Source organism: Onychomys torridus, chromosome 20 (assembly GCF_903995425.1).
Source record: "Onychomys torridus chromosome 20, mOncTor1.1, whole genome shotgun sequence".
In the NCBI taxonomy this organism is placed as follows: Eukaryota; Metazoa; Chordata; class Mammalia; order Rodentia; family Cricetidae; genus Onychomys; species Onychomys torridus.
The window spans coordinates 27989994-28014983 of NC_050462.1; the positions used below are offsets into that span (position 1 = coordinate 27989994).

General features: G+C 36.8%; 1 protein-coding gene across 2 annotated transcripts in view; it reads right to left on the minus strand.

The window, feature by feature from the left end:
- Syt1 (synaptotagmin 1) overlaps positions 1-24990 on the minus strand; it is a 521493-nt gene that overhangs the window by 142698 nt on the left and 353805 nt on the right. The window contains exons 5-6 of one of the 2 annotated variants that reach the window (XM_036169618.1): positions 7531-7715; positions 1757-1870 (exon numbers count right to left, since the gene is read on the minus strand). In XM_036169618.1, the coding sequence (XP_036025511.1) occupies positions 1757-1870; positions 7531-7715 (299 nt within the window). Of the gene's footprint in view, positions 1-1756; positions 1880-7530; positions 7716-24990 lie in introns of both variants that reach the window. The other variant, XM_036169617.1, reaches the window with a different exon arrangement.

Sequence of the window (24990 nt, forward strand, 5' to 3'; positions counted from 1 at the left end):
CCATCATAACAGACTGCATATTTTGGACTAAATGTTTGATGAAAACAGAGTAGTAGATATACACATTATTTTTGGGTAAGACAGAGTCAATTCTCTTCTTCAGAGTACTGTTGGATTGAAGACATGGTGCTTGCAGTATTCCCAGAGGACTGAGCTTCGATTCCCAGCACCCACACAGCAGCTTACAACCACGTGTATATAACTCTAAGGGGATCCAACACCCTCTTGTGATCTCCAGAGCCACACTGTACATAATGTGGTACACATATATACAAAAAAATATTTCGAAGCTTCAAAATTATTCCTGATCAGTATGAGATGCTACTAGATTTCTACTGGGAAATATGAATGGATAAAAAGGAGGGTAATGTAATGTAAGCTAACCTTTACCTTTCCTGGATTATGCAAATAATAAGTTACTTTGCATCCAACTAAATCCTAATGCTTACATTTTTTGCAGAAGTAGTAGAAATGACTTGAAATATATTTAATTAATTATAAGATGTTAGTGGTCTCCCTATAATCCTATATAAATACATACTTACCATATGTAAACCCAATATGCAGGTATCTAGAATATATCATGAAATAACTAGCCAGGGCTATAATAAAGCTGATCAAATAAAAGCATTTTTAACCCACACATCCTTCAACGGGGCTACTCAGAAGCTTCAAAGACCCAAACTATCAGTTCCCAAATAAAATATAGAATGGCTGCAACTGCTTCCAACTCTGACGTTGGACATCAGCCATCAAAGCCGATGGTTAATGTTTGATTCACTGACCACTCATTGCTCATCAAACAGGGTACCACTAGCATAGGCTGCATTCCAGTAACCATACTGAGGTACCATCAGGAAAAGGGATGCAAAATGAGTGGGAGATCTCTGAACTCCCTAGTAGATCAAGGGCTACATTCTAAACTCAGGTTATTCTTATTCTTTAGAAACTCAGAAAGCAAAGGGATAGATAGTTATTAACATTATGGCTCTTACCCAGAAGGGTTTTTTGAAGGCATTTTCTACACTGGAAGCTGCCTGGATAATAGTTACTCAATAAAAGTGGCTGCTGTTCTCACTGATCTCAATGCACGCCATCACTTTTTGAGAAATAGAAGTAGGGATGCTTTTTTTTTTTTCAGTCTTTAGTCTTGTCATTTCTGGGCAGCTTTCTTGGGCTCTGATAATCAAGCTGCTGATCGTCCTGCACTGACAGAATTGCTGTCTAATCACTTGAGAGACTTTCACCGAGCATCATGATGTTACATATAAGGTATATGCCTTTAAGAGCCAAAGAGCATTGCCCAGTGTTTAATTCTTTTGTTTCTTACCAAATTTATTTCTCAAAATGTAGGCTTGGATGGCAGCTTGAACCAAATGCCCCTGATGTTGTTTGGGATCCAAGTCTGTACAGTTCAGGGAAGGTTGTTCCTATTCACACTGAGGGACCTGTTGGGATGGAGCTGGCAGGGAGCTCTCAGCAGCAGACCGATGGCTTGGAGTTAATTTGTATTCTGTCTGCCCCCTGTCAGTGCCAGGAGTAGATGTAATCGGCTGAATACTGTGCATTCTAATTACCAGAAGTTAAATTAGCAGCTAGGGGACTGACTGTACTTAGAAATGATTTCATCAATAGCTTTGATAATTGCATTTTTTTCCCCTCACAGCAATGAAATGTTTTAAGAAGAGTATCTTGCTTCAATTGCTACTCAGTAATTTCAGAAAATGTAATGGAATTAGACATTTTCCCCTCAGACCTGGTTATTCTGGAAATCATAATCCAGTGAGTATTGGAGCTTTCCCAGTTTTTCCTCTTCCTTGGGTTCTTCCTTTTCTTCTCCATCAGTCAGTCCGGTTTCAGCATCATCATCCTTAAGGGCCTATGAATAGGAAAAAGAAATTCCAATAAATTTTCTTCAAAGTCCAAGTTAAACTGGCCATACCTCCAAGCTGTTTGAAGCAAGCACTATGATGCTAAAATCTATTTGTCTAACACATTCTCATTTGTTGCTTACACATACATATATTTTTAAATTTCACTTGTGCATGGACCTTTGCCCCCCAATCAGCAAGCAACATGGAAGCAATGGAAGAAGCCCCCTCAGAGTACAGCAAGCAAAACTATAAAATTGTTGCAAAGAAAATGTCAACTTGGTATTATTCTTGGCTCTGATTACATTGCCTCTGTCTTTCTAATATGATAAACATGCTCGTACCCAGGCTGGGGTTCACATTCTCGTAGCTGCAGAGGTGCTCAGCATCATGTAAAACATTGCTGGTCATGCAGTGGAGAGATTCATATGGAATGCACGGCCTTCTGTTGCCTTATTGCTTGTGCCAAAGATGGCTGAGTGACCCTCAGAAAATGTAAATTCTTTGTGTTTCACATATACGGTTGTTAACATTTAAGAGAAAACATGCCACCAGCAAATGCATGTTTAGAGAAGTTCACTCCATTTCCAGCTGAACTTTACCATTTTGTTTTCATAACAGCTCCACAGAAAGCAAGGCTGAATTAAACTGATTTGAATTTATTTAGTATCAAAGATAAGAGTTATGTTTGTAATTTTGGAAAAACTTATATGGGCATAAAATTCCTTTTGCATTAAAGAACAGGGCCATAGTACTAGACTTAAAAAACCTAAACAATTAAACATTCTTCAATCTTGATAGTAAAATATAAATTAAAATATTTGAAAGATCATTATGTCATAAAATATACAAAATTTCTATACTTCAAAAATTAAAGTATATAAAATTTTCCTAATATGTAAAAATTATTCCAGATATTTCCACTACAAAGTTTTATAATAGTAGATTCCTTATGGACATATACATATAAACTCATGTATGTTCATTTTTCACAATTAAAAATTATGAAAGGTTCCATTTCCCTGTTCACTAGTATGTTTGAAAAATTGAAAGTCTTTATATTAGCCAGTCACATATTTTGTTCTGGTCACTGTCTATTTCTCTTGGTCATTTTTCACTTGTTCTTAATGAGCAAATGTTATCCATTTCCTTCTACTATCTCATTTTTCTTGTGTGTAAGCAGCTGCAGAATCTCACAGAAATTGAAATAAGGCATGTGAGCCGTGGACCGCCTTAAATCTCTGACAACATTGAAGAGTCTTTACTATTCTATAACTACTGTCAGCTCTCAAGCCGATCTGAGAAGTCTTCCAGAAGTCAAACATGAGAGAGTTAGGCAGGCCGTAAAGAGGCCCCAGGGCCATCAGACCATGGCTCGCCATCTTGCTGTCTCTACCTACAAGGACCTTTTGTCTGCCATCATCATTCCCAGTGGAGAAGCTCCCTTCACTCATCACACAGCGAGCCTTAGTGCTGCTTAAAATGGCAACCCTGCATTGATAATGTCTTATGGTTTGAGTCCTTCCAGCCAACCCCACAATGCTCTCCAAATCTGTTTGCAGCCAGACTGACGGCTCATTGGTTGTGCTCTGGGTAGAAGGACATCTGAGCAGAGTTGAGCTGCTGTTGCATGAGTCAACCTTTGTGTTTTTTGACACATCTCAGGAGTCTACAACGAGTCTGAAAAACTGAAAATTACCATTCTCAAATGTGGCTAGCCCCATACCACTTACTTTAGAAAGATTAATTTATACTTGGGTGCTTCCTTGAATATTAAAATAACCATGGAAGAACCAAAGCAGGGACCTGCACAGTTACTGATGAATAGCACTAAGATGTCTGAGTCTGGCTGGAACACTTGAGGCAGTGGACTCCATTTGTCCCCGAGAACCCTCGCTGTGTATAATCTCCAGCACTGTCATAAAGGGTGTGTATAGAAAACTACAGTTTAGGTCGTTTGCCTCCCTGTAATAGATTGATTGTTTTCTTAAGAATAGAAAATCCCGTAATGTACCCACTGACTGAAAATACCTACATGTCATTCCATTGCCACAGTAAAAAAAAAAAAAAAATCATAAATTTACTTTTTCAAAAGTCCCTTTTCAGAGCTGACGATTTACATCTCATGTTTCAGCCCAATGCAATTTGAAATAGCCAAGATATTAAATCTCCATTTCCCTAAGTGTTTTTTTTTTCCAGAATAGAAGGTGCAGGACCATCTCTGCAATTATTTTGCATGAAATGGGACTAAATTTTTGATAATTTTTCAGTGCTCCTGTTCATCACTGAAGTGATTAAGTCTATTCTTGTCTCAGAGGCTGAGCTTCATCAAGATGTACCCTGTACCATTAAATTCAGACCTATTAAGTCAGTAGCTATTATAATATCTTGAGTATAACATTTTTTCCCTCCATATGAAAAAAAAAAACAAAACCCTCATGAAAAAACTTGTAAGCCCAGGAGCTCTGAAGGCAGGCAAATTGCAACAGGGAAGCTTTGTTGGGAACATCCGACCTTTTATTGAGTTCCCAGGTTTACAAGGACATGCTTGTGGTTTGTTTTGACACTGAAAATTTATCTAGTCCACAGTCATCCAAAAATGTATTTGCTCATTCTAAATTACACCGCTCACACGGGATTTGGTAAGACATGTAAAAAGGTAGAATGAGGGACTGCACTTGCTTTCCTCTCTACCTATGTAACACTTTTGAATCCTGGTCTACTTAGCCCATGTTCACATTGTTTAAAATGAAACACTTCATCTTTGAAGATCAGTTGAGTTCAGCCTTTTGATGTCAGAATGGGAAGCCCTCAGCTGTGGAGCCCAGTCACCAGCACCGATTAGGAACGTCTAAGTAGCTGAAGAAACCTACCGCAAGGGACAGTCCAGAACAGTCATGAGACATAACACAGATGAGGAGGACATAGAAGGAAGAAATAACAATTAAAATATCCACACACATCAGTGAAAACCATGGAGAAATGACCGTTCAAAGCTTATGATTTTAGAAGTTACTATCATCTCCCCCGTATGCTTAGTGATCTCAAGATTCGAGATATTAAAACTCCTAAATATGAATCTTTTGTAACATAAATATACTATCTAGAGTTTACTTTTGAAGTCATTGTTGAATTTTAAAAGATTATTTCTTAAAGGTTACAAAACCTTTCTAGAGAAAATATATAGCCATGAGTGTTAAAATTTGAATTTCTGGGAGTTTGGAATGAAGTATTAACTTATCGATTGCTCTCAAGCCTATATAGCTGTAGGAGTTATATCTAAAACCTGATCCTGTCTGTTCTGTCTTTAAATGAGAGAGCCATATACTGATCTTATTTCCCTTCCCCATGTTCACTGTGATATGCTGCTTAAAGTATTTTGAAAATACAGTGTTTAAAAATGAATTTCATTGGTATACTTTGGAGGATCATGGGACACCACATGACAGATCATTTTCCTAAAATCTGTTCATTCTACTTTTCATCTTTAGCCTTCCTAAGATATTAGCTATTTTTGTAAGGACTGGTTGATATACTGCTGTTACATGATTATCATCAGAGCATGATGATTTCACTATTCCAATTATATTCCATTCTATAAATTTAAAATTAAAAATCATACCGAGTTCAAGCCCTAAGTACATGTAATGGTTGACAAAATAATTAAAACCATTTTACATGGTTGGAATTCTAAATACTTTGCAGTAACAGCAAGTTATTATCTACTATCACTGACTTTTTCCTAGTACTTCCTTATTTGATTCATATTCCTCTGCTCCTCACCATCCAAATGATTTCCAAATGGGGAAATCACCATCAAGTCTATATGTGAGATCTTGGTCATTTATCCATGGTGTAATGGGGATAATGGCACTGTGCCATCAATTATACTATTACATCATACAAAACAAATCCACAAATGAAAATATAACTTTCTTATCCTAAAAAGGAATGCTGTAATTACTGTTTAACATTTATCAATGCTTTTAAGTGTTAATTCCAGGACACAAGAAAATCACAATTGAATTTTATGATAATTATAAAAATAATAGCACTATTCATTCAAATTATTGTTTTCAAAGCTATTGCTAAAATAACATTCTTTTAATGTTCATCCAGGGAAGTTATTTCTATACTTAATTATGAAATGATTTAAAAAAAACCTGTGATTCTGTCTAAAAAAACCTAAATGAATAAAAAAGGAAGAAAATTCAGTATTAAATCCTACTTGCTATAACCCAAAATTTGAGCATCTACTTAACAAATTAAACACAGAGAAAAATCCTTCTTAGTTATCTGTAGTTGTACATGAGCTTCTATAACTGATGAAAACCTGCCAAAGAAATTGAACTTTTGCTACCCCGAGCTCAGGCTAAAGCTCTCTGAGCATTAGAAGGGATTTCACATCCATTCTATAGCCCTGAGACCAAGCTGAATTGCAGCAAATGAGAAGTGAGCCCCTGGGAAGTTGCTGTCAATAGACACTACAGTATCTTCCAGAAGGAGTTTCAAACTTCAACTGGGAAGGAAGGGCAGAACGTGAGTGTGTGTGGGAAACTAGGAAGCTGTATGTATGTACTATGAGGCTTGTTTTAACACCTGATCAAATTGTTCTTAGGTTCATGTGCTAATGATTCAGTTAATGGTAATTAATACTATAAAACAATTGGAAAAAGTGCCTATACGTGTTCCTATTTGGGAATAAATAAAACTTTATTTTATTTATTAAAATAAAACTATCTGATAGGAAACAATAACTACAAATATTTCTATGAAAAATCTTTACATTCTGTTTTATGAGTTAAATTTTCTTTAGAAACATTTAATATAAGTGTTATTCTAAAAGTAAAGAAACATTTAATACTTTTCATTGAACTTTACCTTGACTAAGTTGTCCAGCTAACATAGTTAAAATTAGGCAGCAACATCAAAGCAAGCCAAATATCTTCTCTATGAGAAGACAGCTCGGGCACATAATTGGTCAATAGCATCATGGTTCTAATTATGATCACTAATTGAGGAAATATAATTTTGTCTTTCAACTCTGTCTTGTTCTTTATGACTGGGCCCTATCTCCCCTCACCACACATAACTCACTATTTCTGGCAACTGGCAGCTGGTTGAGCTGGCAGAGTGTGTGGCAATGTTGGCAATCACCAAGCATGATGAAGTTACTTAACAGAGACCAACGGCAGTGGATGAGTCAGGAAGAGCCCCCATCCAAGAGGGAAAGAACTTGGGTACCTTGTACTACAGTTTTGTTGTGTTTTTTAATTCTAATCATGATTGGCTAAGGAGATGGAATACAAATGCTCAGGAATTATCTTATTATGCCAAGCCCATGAAGCCACACCTAATGGTGTAGAGTCCTCCCCTGGTTGTGTGTGGTGTGGTGTGGTGTGGTGTGTGTGTGTGTGTGTGTGTGTGTGTGTGTGTGTGTGTGTGTGTGTACAAGAAAAAAAAAACCCCACTAGACCTGTCTCCACTACACTTTGGGAGACTGAGTAATGCCTGAAAGGACTGTCAAACATCTCTTCAAAAACAACAGTAGCCACAAGTTGTTCATTCCTATGAGCATCTGGCACAAAAGAACAAAGCCCTTCCTGGTGACTTATCAGCTGAAGAGTGTAAAGGGGTATATAAGGGGCGTGTGCATTACCTGATCTTTCATGGTCTTCCCTAGGTCTTTCACGTCCTTCATGTTAATGGCATTCTTCCCTCCCTTCTCCTTTCCCTTCTTCTTGTTTTTCTTTTTGAACAGACATTTCTTACAGACACAAAAGCAGCAGGTCACGACGAGAAGGACGGCGACTATGGCTATGGCAATTAAGGCCCACGGTGGCACTGAAAGAGGAACAGAAAAGAATATTAGCAACAGAACTGGCTAACCCAGCGCAGCACACACCATCCTTGCACTTGGATTTCCCCAGCGCTTGCTTTGCTCCAGAGGGATTTTTCTTCTGTTTTTTTTTTCTTTATTATTATGTGTTTTAAATTTTATACATCAACCATGGGTTCCCCTGCCCTCCCCCCCCCACCCCCACCTTCCCCTCTATTCCCATGTCCTCCAGGATCAAGGCACCCCTGGGGATTCATTTAAACCTGGTGGATTCAGTACAGGCAGGTCCAGTCCCCTCCTTCCAGGCTGAGCATGTGTCCCTGTGTAAGCCCAAGGTTCCAAACAGCCAGTTCATGCACTAAGGACAGATCCTGGTCCCACAGACTGGGTGCCTCCCAAGCAGATCAAGCTATTCAACTGTCTCACTTATCCAGAGGACCTGATCTAGCTGGGGGCTCCACCGCTGTTGGTTCATAATTCATGTGCTTCCATCCATTTGGCTATTTGTCCCTGTGCTTTTTGTTATCTTGGATTCAACAATTCACACTGTTACAGTCCCTCCTCTTTCTTGACAGTTGGACACCTGGAGCTCCACCTGGGGCCTGGCTGAGAATCTCTGCATCCACTTCCATCAGTTATTGGACGAGAGTTCTAGCACAACAGTTAGGGTGTTTGGCCATCTGATCATCAACTAGGTCAGATAAGGCTTTCTCTCGACCATTGCCAGCAGTCTATAGAGGATGTATCATTGTGGATTTTTGGGGACCTCTCCAGCACTCTGCCTATTCCTGTTCTCATGTGGTCTTCATTTATCATGGTCTGTTATTCCTTGTTGTCCCTTTCTGTTCTTGATCCAGCTGGGATCTCCTGCTCCCCTAAACTTTCTTTCCCTCAAATCTTGCCCTTCATTACTCCCACTGTCGTCCAGGTTGTTCATGTAGATCTCATCCATTTCTCTGGGTTTTATCGGCTCTGTCACCTGGGCCTGGACTGTTCCTCTGTCTCTACACACATCGCATGTCACCTCTCCCTTAGGCCCCAAGTTAATTTTCCATTAATTCATCTCTTCCTTTATTCAGAGCACAGCTCTCCAGCCAGTTTCCTAAATTTGAACACTGGTTTCATCCTTTATTAGCTCTGTTATATTTGACAAATCCTCTCTTTGCCTCACATGCCTCATCTGTTCAGTAGAGGTAAAATTGGTTAAGTACCTTAGTGAGTCTTGTGAGAATTAGGTATTAAGATGCAGTGGCCAGCATGATAAAAGCTTAATTCATGTCAAGTGTAATTATTTATCAAGCAAATACTAGATGTTATCTTAATATGTCATGGCATGGTAGAATGGACAGACATTAGTCAAATGCAGAAAGTATAACCATATTGAAGGCAAGGAATAAGTACTTGGTGCCTTGAGAGCAGCTCATGGAGAGATGTAGAGGGCTTTGCTAGGTAGAGGCTACATGACTGCCCTGATTGCTTAACAGTTCTTTCTGTTTTCTTCTATATCAAGTTAAGAATATAGTGGTACCCATGGTCTTTAGCTGATTAAAGTTAATAGACTAAAAAAGCTTACAATGGCATCCAGCACACAGCAGCAGCTCAAGTACTGGTAGCTATCATTTCTTTATATTCAAGGATAGGATTCAGTAATGTTAGAAATCTTAGGAGACATGAGATATATGAAGAGGGATAACAAAAGAAACACAGACTGCATGAACAGTGAGAACACACAGGGAGAGAGAGGAGGAAGTCTTGAGTTCTGGATAATAGAAGAGGTTGATTTATAGGCTCTGTTTAACATAAAGTATATAAAAAATACATATGAAGAGTTTTCTATTATAGTGGTCCAATGTTACCAGTTAAAATATTCCTTATTTAGCATCCATGTATAACTGGCTTATAAAAAGCTAAGTTTCATGGGAATATTTGAGATCTAACTTTGTCTGGAATGGAATTATTCATGATTCAAATCACAGCTCTTCAAACTTATCAGAAGTAATTAGATTTGTCTGTTGTAATAAGAAAAAGGCATTGGGCACTGAAATAGTAAGAAAAAGCATAATTTTCTTGAGCCGCATAAACATCATTAGTGCCAATGATTGTTGAACACAAATCAGGAGTACTCTGATAAAGTAAAAACACTTAAAATTAACCTCTCTTCAAAACAGAAAATCCACTCTTGCATGCTCTCTCTACATTTAGTCTTGTAGTGAAGAAATTCACTTTGCATATCATTGAATATTAGATAATAACCTAAGGACATAGAAAATTACCACTTTTGATACCATGTTGATAGCCACAGAAATACTTGTGTGAACAGTAGAGATAAGTACAAACCCTAAGACATATTTTTCTAATGCTCTTTAACCTACTTGAACAGTCCATTTTTTTTTAAAGTGGAAGTCAATGCAAGCACATGTAACCAATGATATTATTCGTAAGACTTTTCTTAGAGACTTCTACCTCTGATGACTGAATTAAAATCCTGCCATGTGTGAACGGGAGGCTATATGCTGAATGCACGCGAGACAATGTAATAATGGCCCTTCATTCTAAATCTCATAAATTATTCTCCTAGTCGGACTTTTGTGAGAGTCTCTTAGAGAGCTACATAAAGGCCTCTTAAATTACAAAAGACAAGACTGAGATGCTTTGACAAGTTCACACAAAGAAAATAGGTGGTGAGAACAGAGGAACATTATTTAATCAAAGAAAGTTAAAGAGAGAGGAACATGGGGTCACAGGAAGAATTCTGAACGAGTGCAACTTGAGGCAATTTCAAACCACTGAAAAAGTTTCATTTTGGGACCTTCGTTTCTTAAGGCATTATTGACTGCCATATTTGCTTTTAGTTGATCTAATGTGCAGATTAATTTTAATGTACATAACATTGAATATTATAATATATAATATGATTGTATATAATATAATGTAATATAATTACTAGAATTTTCCTCAAACTTATTACTACCTTTAGATAGACTAAAAAAACACCCCAAAAAACTTACTCTAGCTCTTTTGTACATCCATGCAGAAGGCAATAATAATGCACAGGAAGAGCCATTTTTAATAAATTATTTGAATACAGTGTTGACATTAAATTTTACTATTGAATAGAGATGTGGAATACTTTAGATTTAGCAAGTTTACTAAAAAAACACTATCCTCAGCATTCAGTTTTAGTATAGTGAGCAAACCTCATGGAATACATTTTGGACTTGAAAATCTGCTTATTATGGTCCACCCCTGGTGCTAGGACCTTCACTACATTATTTCTTTTAATCTTCACAGCAATTTTGTTCATTATCACTTCAACTTAGAAACAGAAAATAGAAAAACTCAAGAGATTTAGTATTTTGAGAAATTTAAATGGCTTGAGGTTGTTTAGCTAAAAAATGTGTAAATTAAAAAAAGCACACAAAGGAAAAAGCCATGTCTGGTTTTGAGGCCTTTTTCATAGGACATTTTAAAGGGAAAAAAATCCAATAAAGCAAATAAACAACTGTCTCAAGTGTGGCCAGGAGCGATTTCCTTGGTATAAATACACTTCCATCAAAACACTGCTGTTGGCACAGTGTTCAGCTGCTGCTTATCGCCACCAACTACCAACAAATGAAATTCCAAATCAGAGTTTTAACATTTAACTCAGAGGCTTTCAGCAGAAAATAATATACAGTATGAAAACTCCGAGGATGTTATTTTTAATTTTCTAGCTAATGAATTAGTTTTTCCTGTATTTCTTGACCTAAAGGTAAATGGATACATGAGAATTAAGCTGAAGAAAAACTTTTAATGATAATTTAAGTTAGACCTGGGGGTAGGCAGAAAAAAAAGTCCCTCAATGATTTGAACTTTTTGGTTCTTGGAAGCTGTGAACAGACTAAGGACATTGGGACTTCCCTGCTCATACCCACCACTATGTTTTTCTTAGGTATGTTATTTTTGGAATGTCATTCTTTCTTTTCTTTAGTCATCTAATTATTTACTTTTCAGACTTACCACAAATATTAGCATTGACATTTTTAAATAAAATTAATTTTTAAAAAAAATAAATAAAATCACTAGACCCATTTGTTAAATCCCAGTGGGAATATTGACTATGTGATGTAATATGTTGGGTGGTTTATAGTAAACTGGCATAAAATCATTTAAAATAATAATCAGTGTTTTAAATCTGCATACACTTGAAAAACATTTTAATATATCATTTTCCTATGCACGAAACACAGTTCCTACTGATTTAAAGCTCAAGTTTTTGTAGAGTATTTGTGAAGTGAACATCCATATTGACATAGACACAATGAAAATATTAGTTAACATTTTGAAAATAAAGTTCCATTAATTATTTTATTGGAAAATAAAATAGAACTGTTCCCCTCCCCCAAGAAAGATTACTCTTCTATGAAGGTAGGTATAAACTGAATAGTGAAATATGTAATGAAACACATTTGTGGGTACCTACTATGTGCAGGATCTTTTTCTCAAGATTGGGATACAAATTAAGCAGGCTGTGTCTAATGCTGCACATTTATCTTTTAATTCCCTAGTGTTATAAGGTTGATGTCATTTGCTTTATTTAAGGGAAGGTAATTTCTCATTTTGTTAAACATAACATGGTTCATTTTCAGATGGAAACTACATGGTTTAAGAGGCTCTTGTGTATAAATTTAGGCTGCATGGGCATATCTATTAAAATCAACTAGTAACTGTTCTTTCTAGATTAAAAATGCCAGAATGATACTGAAAAAAAATTTATTTTCTCCAAGAGGGTTATGGCACAAAATAAATTTTAAAGAAAACTATCTACTAAGGGACTCTGAAGAATTTCTTCTTTTTCAACATGAATATTTCAAATATAGGATCATGAACTATAAGTTCCACAATTACAAAGCTATTGCATGGCGTACATTTTTCAAAGGCGAATCTTTAGCATTCCTCACTAACTGCACTGGGCATTCGGGCTCCCAAATCTGAAGCTTGCCCATCAGAATACACTACACTCAGATTCACAGACTCAGTCATTCATACAGAGCACCCTGCTGCTTCAGTAGGCAACTCTCCAACCCTAATTTCCAATGAAATTTCAGTGATGCAGAGATCAGCGCATAGCTTGTGGAAACCCACAGAGCCATACTCTCTTCCTATAGTAGGAGTAAGAACACTGCGGTGTTCTCCACCCCTAGCTTTTTGTGGGGGCCCCTAATTCTAGCCCCTTAGCTCCAACTCCCTCTTTCCTCTTCCCTCCTTACACAGCTCTTGTTTCCTGCCCAATACAACATCTCATGGATTTACTCTTTGGGGTCTTGCTTTAGTTAAGGAAGTCAGAGCCATCACTCACTGGTGTCTCCCCCCTCCCCCACTTAAATCTCAGCTTGGTTTCACTTTTTTGGTCAGCTCCACACTCTGTGTCAGGTGTATTACCATTCATCATCTTAAGAGATCACCTTAAATGCAGGTCCCTTTTTTTTCCTGGATGGGCTGCTGCTATTTCCTGCCTGGGAAATAGAAGCCTGTCCATTTGCACTAGTATTAGACCAGCCGGAGACCTCAATACAACATGGATAATTTTGTTGCTATGGATACCACAGAAACCTTAGCAGTGACTTCAGGTATTTTCTGTATTTGACATGTCTCTATCTGTCCAATGAAAGCCTGACTCCTGCACTCACATCTCTGTAATGAATTTTATGAATAAATTCCAGGCTTGTGCATTCATATATCACTGAAGATGAAGAATACATTATGAAAAAGGTTACTTTGCTATTAGCTAGCAGGAAGAAGAATCTATTGCAAAGCTTTGCTTTTGAAACTGTTTATGAATAATTTTTTTAAAATAACAGGATAATCATCTTATAAAGGTTGGCACAAAACAAAGCAAAGCAATCTTTGAATGTTGCAGCTTTTCATAAATGATAGAATTGCAAGTGGGAAAAATAAACACTGAATATATATGGATTAAGGTATCATTAGTTACCTCTGGAGACAGAATATCAAATGCAAAATTGGAAAAGTATACATAGCATATAGAATGTAACTTAAGATAAAAACAGACAGACAGAAGTCAGAAGGAACAATTTCTCACTATAAGGTAAAAATGGATACAAATTGTTGGCACTTAGGTATTTGACACATTTTCTCTTCCTTACTTTTCAGAATGAGGGTTTTAGACTTCTTTTGTAACAAGACGTTCCCTTCAGAGTATGTTAAGTGTTCAATCCTCATTAGGAAAAACATAATTGTGTGTGTGTGTGTGTGTGTGTGTGTAAATTTAAATATGGTTGGTAATATTTGATATTGTGGTCAAGGTGATAATTGCTGAATTTAGGAGACCACTGGTTCTAATTGACAACTTTACCTAGTGCATCAGGGCAAAATTCACTAAGCTCATGGACCATTTAACCTTTCATCTATCCAATTGGTCATTTGTTTTTCACTGATAATCTGCCGAGTGTGCAAGTTGTGGACAGATGCGGATGCAGAGGACAGAGAACAGAAAGAAGACCCTTGCCTCTAGGCACTTAGGAATAGTCACTTCCAATAAAAACAGAAGAAAGATAGGAGGCAAGACAGAGTCAAAAATCCAGTGGAGCTGATGGGCTGTACCTGTAACAGCTGGGAAAGAAAAAGATAAATCAGCCTGAAATTCAAGGAGGGTTGCATGGAGGAGCTGAGCTTTTAAGTATGTTCTGAAGCCTTGCTTGCTACTCTGAAAATACAATTTTTAGGACTTCATGTTCTCCCTGCCTCCTTCTTTTTGCTTATTTCCTTTGCTTTTCTAAACTTTTAATCTCACTAATTACCTGGTGATTACCCTATTAAACCAAGCATTCAGCAGGATAAAGATACCAAACTCTACATTAGGTTTTTTTTTCTTAACCCTAGGGAGACGACTTTCCTTGTAGAACGTTCACAAACCATTCACCAAATGGCACTCAGGGACATTTTCTTAGGGATCCACCCTGTGTCTTTCTCCACGCAGCTGTTCCCCTTTTCAGTTTTTGTCCTGGGCAACAATCAGACTGGAAGATCTGCCCATGCAAGGATGCTACAGAAGTCATGTTAGTCACTGATGGCAACCATGCCTCTGGCTTTTCATGGTAAGTCGACTTTGGTTACTCTCAGTGGCTACCTGGCACACCAATGCCTGGTGTGATGGAGAAATGTAACCAAGTCAGAAATAAGTGACTTAAAGAGATTCTTGTTGGGTAGCTCTAACATACACACCTATGAACAAGCCAGAACATGGAAAGTGGCATATTAAATGGTACTCCTGGCCAACAGGGACTCTGACTCTTTTTGTACACCAGTTTGCAAATACACAGAACTTCAGTAAACATATATTGCTTTGATATGCACAAAGCCACTAGCTCTTCTTTAGCAAAAATTTACCAGGGGCTCCATCCCTTAATCTGATTTCAGTATTTACTGTGCTGTTGATCAAATTCATATATGTCATGGAGTAACTTGGGGCACTGACATTTCTCACTGAATGCCATGATTAATTCTGACTGATGGCCATTCTATCTGCACATGGATTAATGAAATAATTCTATACAGTAGCTATAATTATAACAGTCTGCTTTGAATGATAAGACCGTATCTTCCCAGTGCTGGAAAGTTTGAATTTGATGTAGAAAATGATGTTTGGTCTTGGGCAGGTAAACTTTCTAGAGGATTTAGATAAGATGCAAGTCTGCCCACCAGCTTGCTGGTAGCAGGCTCCTGGGAGGAATGTCTTGGTAAACAGGAAGGATGCCAGGTGAGTTGGCAGAGGGGAAGGCTGTTCCCTAGCTAATCAGTTCTCAGGCCTCTGGAAGTTTGTAGCAGGTTTCAATCATTCTGCAGACAACACAATTTTGTAGCTAAAGGGAAATCCATTTATCTATGGACCTTTTAGCATGTTTCTCTCAAGTTCTGATTTCTAAGTTCAGACCTTAAAACAAGTTATTATTTAGTTTTTTTCCCATTATAGAAGCTAATGTCTTCTCACATTCTATATAAGAAAAAAATTGAAATAAATAGCTTTTGGATTTTGAGGCTATTCATGTTGGTTCTATTTTGATGTCTTGAACTGGTTAAAAATTTCTTTAATCTGTTTTCTGTCTTGGCAAAGATGCCCAAGGAAAATAATATATTCTAAGAATGGAACACAGCTCCTGGTGGTAACTTATGGGTAATTCAATGTTTTGTTATCAATATGTTTCCTTTCTCAGCAATTTAATGTTATTAAGATTACATTTAGTTATGAGAAAAAGCCTATCAGCTAAAGGGGTGGATAATGCTCCCTGCTCTTTTAACCGTTTCAGGCCATGGCTATAGATAACAAACAAAATCCCACTTAACTGCATCATATGTTTTTTGGCAGAATTTTCCCCCAGTACACTGTACTTATTCTTGAAACAAGACAGCATAATTTTAGAAATCCCTGTAACTTGGAGAGTTGATTGTGCTGACAGGAGAATTGTGTGGCAGCTGTGTCTGAGTGGAGAACTGGATGCCTGGGTCTTTCCAGTCAAGAGAAGGAAGCATCAGGCTCATTAATTTCATCACTACACAAAGTGACAGGTACATAACACTGAGAACGAAGCTCCTTGCCTGTCTAGTTATCCACAGGATGCTTCATTTTGATGATCCAATGGATCCCTACTGCTCTAGACCAAACATTAATTTTCTTCTCAAACTGTTGTTTTCTGTTCCTTTCAATATATTTCTCTCCATGGCAATTTCACATGTCCATTTCCCTAGCTGAAGTGTCATTTTTGTCTTTTTGTTTTATGGGCTCTTGGATATAAACTTTCATCTTTATTTTGTAGAACTCCCATGATCCTTGATTTATTTTTGCCTTATCTAATCATTCTTAAACGTGGTGGATTTTCCCTTGGGGCTTATTCTTTTCTGTTTAAAAATTTATTCTTTTATTTGGAGTTTGTCCTTCTCAGCCTTGAGACTGTCAGCATATGACCTCAAGGCTTTGCATGAATCATGCTTATTCTTAACGGTTCTTAACGATTTCCACTAGGAGTATAAAATTCTCTTTGCTTTCTTTTCTTCACCAACACTAGACAGATACTTTAAATGTCTATCTGGTTAATAACATGCATGAACCCCTTTACCTTTTATTTCATCCACACTTATTCATGCTTTTTGACTTTTTAGAAAGAAAAATAATGTATTCATACATAATTACTTGTGCTATTGTCTTTACCATGGGAGAAGATACCTAGAGTAATATGGTTTCTCCCTTTCCTTTGCTTCTTGACGGTTTCAGCAAATGCTTATTGAATTATAAAGAATAATTAGAGGCAGAGAAAGCCCTTCTTAAATATTATGAAGACATGGCTCCTTAGAACACCTTAAAAAAAAACTACACGGTGCCCTATTTTCTTTTAGTATTTCAGTCAAAGCTTGATAAAACTTCAAAGCTATAACAGTTTTCCAGATACTTCAGGAAAAATTGTACATTTATTCTTTTTATTTTTCAGAGACCATGGACTGACACTGGAGCTCACTGTTCTGCCAATGATTTGTCTAAAATGACTTACCCTCTCAAATGTGGCCTATTGAATGTGTATTTGTGATAATACTATGGCTTCCCCATGCAAAATCTGCATTGTTAGTAGACTAGTTTTTAGTTTTGGAGGTGTTCCCTCCTTTGAGACCCTTTCACATCATCTCAACTTGTTTGACCTTCTGTATCAAACTGAAGAAGGACTAAGGGAGATAGCGTTATTTCAAGATTTCAGACCAGAACACTTGAGGATCTGCAATGGGGCTTTGGTGACAAGATTCTTATTAGAGTTGGGATCAGACTTAGGATTTTGTGATCCAGCTTTGATTCTTTTACCATAGATTCCTTTGTGATCACAATGAAAACTGATTAGGCAATTTTATTATTTCCAAGAACTGTTTAGTTTTGTAAAACTTAAGAGTATTCCTACAAGGTTTTCCTGAGCTACTAAAAAATCAATGTAATGGAAAATATAATTGTTATTGACTATAATAGAACCACTGTAAATATAATGTAGATAATGGGTATACTCTAAGCTCTGCCCGTTAAATTGCCAAATCCTTGTATCCTGGTATTTCAGCTTTATGAAGCTCATCTTTACAATCAGTATTATGGGACATGGATGGAAGGGTTAAGCATATATGTGATTTGTGATCTGTGACTTAGTAAGCTGAAAGCATTTACAATAGTGGACATCACAAAGGGGAATTTTAAAGATTTTTTAAGTCACTTCCCATAAGTTCTATTAAATTTCATAGCTTGAAAATACTAAAAATTTTGTTTACTTTTTACCCCTGTCAAGTTCCCTAGGTGAAATATGGCCAATTTTATATGTGTGATTTAACTTCCAATGCTTTCAGCATTTTTTTTTTTTTTTTTGAGACAAGCTTTCTCTGTGTAGCTTTGGTGCCTATCCTGGATCTCACTTTGTAGACCAGGCTGGCCTTGAACTCACAAGAGATCCGCCTGGCTCTGCTTCCCGAGTGCTGGGATTAAAGGCATGTGCCACCACTGCCTGACTTGGTCCTAAACTTTTTTTTTAATATCCCTGCCATAACCTTCTATGTGCTGGGATGAAGCTGTGTTACACCACAGCCAGTGACTAGATTGGATTGCTTTCAGCATGTTCTGCCTTAACGGATATAGCAGAATGTCAGGGCAACATTCTAAAACAAAGATTGCTGACAAAACTTAAAGCCAAGGCATTTTGATAGTTCTCAAGCAATTTATGGAGAAATCATTTAAAAAAAAAATCAAACTTTGAGGAGAATAAAATAAGATAAAAATTGAAGGCACAAATAATGCAAATTCCACTAGAATATTAAGCTTGTAGTAATGGAAAGAAACATATATCTCTTTGTAGCTTCAATAATTGGTTCCCCCAGGCAATACCATCTGAGATAATTTTTTTTGTTTGTTTTTGTTTCTCTGTGTAGCTTTGCGCCTTTCCTGGATCTCGCTCGGTAGACCAGGCTGGCCTCGAACTCACAGAGATCCGCCTGCCTCTGCCTCCCGAGTGCTGGGATTAAAGGCATGCGCCACCACCGCCCAGCTTGAGATAATGTTTTAACACATCAGTCATGGTGTTAGTGATACAACTTCACCCTTTTTGTTGGCGGATGACAGGTTTGCTCCAACACATGCTTATGCTGTGCTGAGTGTGAACTAGTAGCAAGATGTTCTTCAGTGCAGTGTTACATTTCCTCAAGAACTGGCTAAGCATTTTGAGATTGGGAAACCTATCCCAAAGCCACTCTTAGTAGCTAATAAATATTTACTGCCATTTAATCAGTAATCATTTTTTAAATTAAAAATCAACTTAATGCATCCATGGAATAATTTATGAAATATTTGTGCTTATCATTTTATTTAGTCAACATTATCTTTATTTATGGTGGCCAATTCCAGCTATGGAAAGTAATGTGACTCTTATGAGATTCTTGGAAAAAAAAAATCTCGGCCCAATCTCAGGCTTAGTTCTTTGAACCAATAGAATCTTTAAGTTAATCCAATTTCTAGTAATTCCTGTTTCAAATCAATGATTTTGAATTACTTAGGATAAAACATTTGGTCTCTTACTATTCTGCTGTGCCAATGGAGACGCCTGTTTATTTATGGAAAACCTTTATTTTCTGCTATCTCTTCTCATAATTTTCTTGAAAACACGAGTCCTCAGCATTCTTTTGTTGGTTTTGACTAGAATTGGAACATTAACCCAAAGTATTTGGGTTATTCATATTTTAATTCATATTTTAGTATAAATCAGTAAAATAGTGAAATCAAAGATTGCACTAAGACATCAAAGCTATGAAATGTAATGGAAGGGATAACTGCGTTTTACATTTTGTTTCTGTATTTTACATCAATAAAATGATTAAAGTCAGAGCTTGGCCACAATGACTGTGGAGTTTTTGCAGCCATTATTCTTTTATGCTTACAGTATCTTGCAATCCGGTTAATACTTAGAAGAAATGTAATTATCTCAATAGACCTGTGGCTTTTCAAAATTCTTTAAAAAACTTCAGTAGATTGATTGCTTAACATGTTTAGGCCAATGCCTTTCCAGCAATGTACAAGTCAGTGCTTAAAGTTCCTTTTAATGCCTTTCAATGAATGATTAAAAACTGACAAATTTAGTGTGGTGATAAGGGCAAATTGTTTGACTTAGGGTCAAATTAGTATGTATGAAAAAGATATTTACTTTAAATTTAACAGTGTTGAGCAGAAAGGGAAAAAAATATCAGAGTGCTGGTCACTAAACTGCTGGAAACAGATCTTGAGAGGGAAAAAAATACAGAAATGAATGAGTGGTGTGTGTGTGTGTGTGTGTGTGTGTGTGTGTGTGTGTGTGTGTGTGTGATAAGTACTCACCTGGAGAAGTGGCTCACTGGTTTACAAGTAGTGAGTAAGTGTGCTAAGTTCTTTAGTCACTAGTGCCTGAGGTCTTCTTATACATTTGTGACAACTGGAACATAAATTATGACTGCATTCTCGGGACTTTTCAAAGGGATAGCGACTATAGGTTTGTGTTAACTGGGTCCTTTGTTCATAGCTTTGCTTGAAGCACACCATGCTGACCATGTCTTGTTCACTTCTTTCCATTTATGAGCCCTCTACTTTGGGATGCTTTTAGGTCTGTCTGCCACATAAGGGAGAGGAGAAAGAAGAGTGTGGCTCAGAGCTGGGGGATCTGTGGTGAGCTACTTTGTTCTTTAACACTTTTCTAGTTGCCTTTGAGCGGCACAGCTTGTGAGATGGGAAGGAGGAGGTGAGTAGATCAGGAACGGCAGAGCATTTGCAGAGGAGTCGAGCTATTTCCATTTCAACAGCCCCTAACAAGTGGCCGAGAGAGCAGTTCGCAGCCCCATGTCCCCACACTGCCAGGAGAGATCAGTTTGCTTTATTTATAGGGTTATGTGGGTGAGAAGCTCAGGTCTGATCTCGAGACGACAAACATGAAAATGAATGCTAGCTTGGAGATGTATGCTCTTCCATAAAGCAATCTGTGGAGTTGGTCTTGCAGCATGGTTGTATGATATTTACTGCACAAAGTCATCTTGGCTTGATTCCCTGCCTCAGTCCCACCAAGTAACACTGAAGATTTTACAACAGCAGATGCTAACACCTACAGCTAGAAAAATGTCACACAAGAGTCATGAGGCTTGAGTTAGATAAGAGAAGTTTCTATTTCGTTGGAAAGTTAAAATAGCTACTAGTTATTTGGAGATGTTTTATAATTTTTCAGGCAACGTTCCCAGTGTGCTATGAAACAGAATGGGCTCCTTTGAAAACAGCTAAGTATAGGTAGATACAGACTTGTGACTCCCAACTGTCAGACAATGATCAAGACACAGCAATGGGAAAGAAATTTCTGAAATGTCTGTGGAGTCATGACTGAGTGTTTTCTTTCTCATTATGAAGTACCATCTAGTCTGAGTGGATTAGGACTGTCTCTTTGGCATCATGTTAGTATGGTATGATTTTGAATTAAAAGAATGTTTGGGGCTGAATTTTAATAAATGTGAAACTTAATAAGGGAAACAATACAATCAAAATCAATTATAGCGTTAAATGCTACTTCAAGTTTGTTAGGATATACTATAGAAAGTGCTAGAGGTTTGGGGTGGGAGAGTTCTGACTTTAAAACTCAGTCAAGTTTTTCTTCTTTTAGAATTTAACCTTATGAAAAGTAGGAATGATGTCACAATGATAATTTTGAGAGTTATATGAAATTCTATGTGAATATCCAGCACACAGGGAATTTAATAAATATTTGATCTCTCTGACATTTTGAAGAGTAAAACCTAGGTATAAAATTCTCTAAACTTAATAGATTTTTTTAATTCTAAAAGTATTCTTTAGAAATATTTAATATATTTAGATATAAATATTCAATTAGATATTATTCTTTGGGCTTCCTGTAAAAACTTCATCCCATTTCTCTCTCTTAAAAGTTAAGGAAAAGAAGCCAGGCGGTGGTGGCACATACCTTTAATCCCAGTACTCGGGAGGCACTTGTGGACCTTAAGAACCCAGAAGACAATTTTCTTCTAACCTCATGATGTGACATATATTTTAATAAAATATTATTCTTTTTCTCTTTAACAGAATGTCTTAAGACTCAAATCAACTGAAAGAAAAATGAAGACTTTCCACTAAAAGTATTCTTCCAGGAAGACAATCTAACAATATTCAGATGCATGTAATTGTTTGGATTTTCATCTTTTGAATAGATTGTGATCATTGGCTGGATGTGGAATGGAGGGAAGCATATTGAGTTTAGGAGTTTAGGAGTGTTAAGAAGGCCACCAGAAAACCAAGCAAGGGAACAGAGATCTTCATTCTAGATACTACCTAAGGCAGAAGCAAGACACAGTTCATGAGAATGGTATACTAGGACAGACCATAATTTGTCTTGTAGTTCATAGTAACTGACCCAGAAATACTTAAACGTAAGGAAAGATGTCAATCTGGGTTTTAGGGAAGATTTGTACATACTTATTAATAGTCATTTTGTACCCATTAAATTGGATTTTATTTCTAACGTAGCATTATGCCATAATGTTCATTATGTAGCATTACATCGTCTACATCATTAAGGACCAGAATTGTCCATTCTTTTGCCATTGCCTTGTTTTATATGCCCGATTTAATCTTTAAGACCAAAAGTATTAGACTAGGTCAAATTCATAGGAAATTCCATTTAATGTCAGAAACTTGGTTTGTAGCATTAAAACCTGAGAGTGTATGGCTAATACTGTTTTATGTTTAGATCTAGGAACTGTGTTTTCTTGTAGAACTATGAATATTCACCTCCTTTGGATACTGTTTTTCCTTTAATCAGAAGAATGTAAAAGAATTTGGTAGCTAAATGAGAAGATGGGGAGAAAATTTCTGTTCATACTGTTCACCCTGATTTATGCTCTTAGTTTTATGTGGGAGAAGCTCGAATTTTCCTAAGATGACGAAATCCATCCTTTCTTCACCATCAAAACTGCATGTCATTTACCCCAACATTTTCTGTTCACATTTCTCATAATTCTTTCTTAACACACCACTTTGTTTTCTTTTCTATCCCTTACATTTCAAGTTGCCTTTAAGGAACATACAAGTTTGCATCTAGCTCTTTACTATGAATTTTCCCATATGACTTCATAGAATTCAATTCTATCAAACATTATTGTACTTCAACTCAAGGAAAAAGGGTAAGTGTATGATATCATTTGTACCTACCAAGCTGAAGAATTATAAAGTTCTAGGTGCTGGGAAAGCCCATAATCAGAACTGATTCTACCCTTCCTCTAGAGATAAACTTTATACAAAAACTAGTGGCCCCATGCAACTTCTCTTAGTGTAGGCAGCAGTTTTTGTTGTTATTTCTTTTTTCCTTCTATCTGTCTGTCCGTCTGTCCATCCATCCAGCTATCTATCTATCTATGTCTGTCTGTCTGTCCATCCACCCATCCATCCATCTCTATATCTATCTATCTATCTATCTATCTATCTATCTATCTACCTACCTACCTACCTACCTACCTATTAGTTTTTCAATAGGATAACAAAGGCACAAGTAGCAAAAGTAAAAACAGAAAAATGGAATCACATTTAGGAAGCTTCAGTTCATCAAAGAGTTGAGGAAAATATTCACAAGCTATTTATTTGACAAGGAACGAACACTGAGACTATATTCAAGATTCAAAAGAGCTGACCATCAAAACCCTCCAAATAGGTCAAAGAACTAAAAATAACCATTTCAAAAGACATGCAAATGACCACATAGACGAAAATAAGAAGCAGAGTCTCACTGATCTTCAGGGAGATGTGAATCACAACCACACATCTCCCTCCAGTGAGAACGGCTGTTCCCAGACGACCAAAATAATAAATGCTACTGAGGACACAGAGAAAGTACAACTTCTCTTGCCTATTCAGGGCTTTCATGTCACATGGCCTGTTTGAAAGTCACATAAGATGTTAAGTCAGAAAAATAAAACAAAAAACCTAAAGGCCTGACATCAAACACTACCAGTCATTTAAAGACAAAATCAATTAGAAACAGCCTTCTTTAGTGTGATCCACAGGGATAGGCAAAATAAAGTTAGACACTAAGCTGATGAAATGCTTTCTTTACCTTCAGATAGAGCTGAATTTTGTAACATGCTGCTTGGACCCGCTAAGGAAATGTCTTTGGTGTTAGCCGCAAGGTTATTTGTCATGGCCATGACCATTCAGGTATGTTCCTAGAAACTGCTTAGAAAGATTTTGTTAGGAACATGACTGCCACAGTAAATAAAGCTCATATTAGCAAACTCTGATTTGAGGCTTCCTACATTCACTTATGGATGGACCATGGAATATATGAAAACATTAAATAATATCATATTGTATGCATACATGTTGTAGTATTGCCACCCAGAGATAACATTCAATTGTAGAACAAACAAATGAGATAAGCTGATTAATTGGTTTTGGGAGACTGCATTTTTCTTTTTTGCATCAGATAGAGTAACTCACTTTACATTTTAAAGAAGGGTTCCTATTTTTTACCAAACTTTTGTAATAGTGGTATATTTCTTTGGATCAAAAGATCTTGGAACAAAAGCATGAAGAAAATACATGCTACCATCATAGGACAAGACAAAATATTCAGTCAAACTTGTAATTTGGCACAAACAATGAAAAACTCACAAGAGTTGGCAGGACATTGTGTTTAAGAAGCTAATGTACCTTTTCACTCAAATGTCAACCTCAAAGAAGCACAATGACAAGAAATTAAAAAGTATATTTTCCCTGGCTATATTAAAGTCAATCTTCAGCTACAGGATTTTACAGTGAGACAAAGCCCCAATTTTCCTTCCAGGTCCTATTTTGAACAATGAATAGATTTGCGTTGTAATATTGAGAGGCAATTAAATACACCTGTGCTATTAAAATTGTAATTGCAAAGAGTAATAAAGAAAAAGTGCTCCACGCAGATGAATTTGTTTTAGTGTCTCTCCAATTGTCTGCTTGACTGCATTACAGCCCTGGAAGGGGTCATTTGCTTCTAGGACCTTTAACTGGGATCATGGTTTTAGTGCAAATTGTGTCCCCTTTCAGTGCCATAACAGAGCAGCAGATTAGACATCCCTCTCTGGGAAGAAACTTTCCACCTCTTATCTAAGAACAAAGGGAACCACTATGCATTTTGCACTCTTGAAATGAATTGGAAGTTAAGAGTTACTTAAAGTGGAATAATCATAACAGGGGTAACAATTAATGGTTATGCAGTC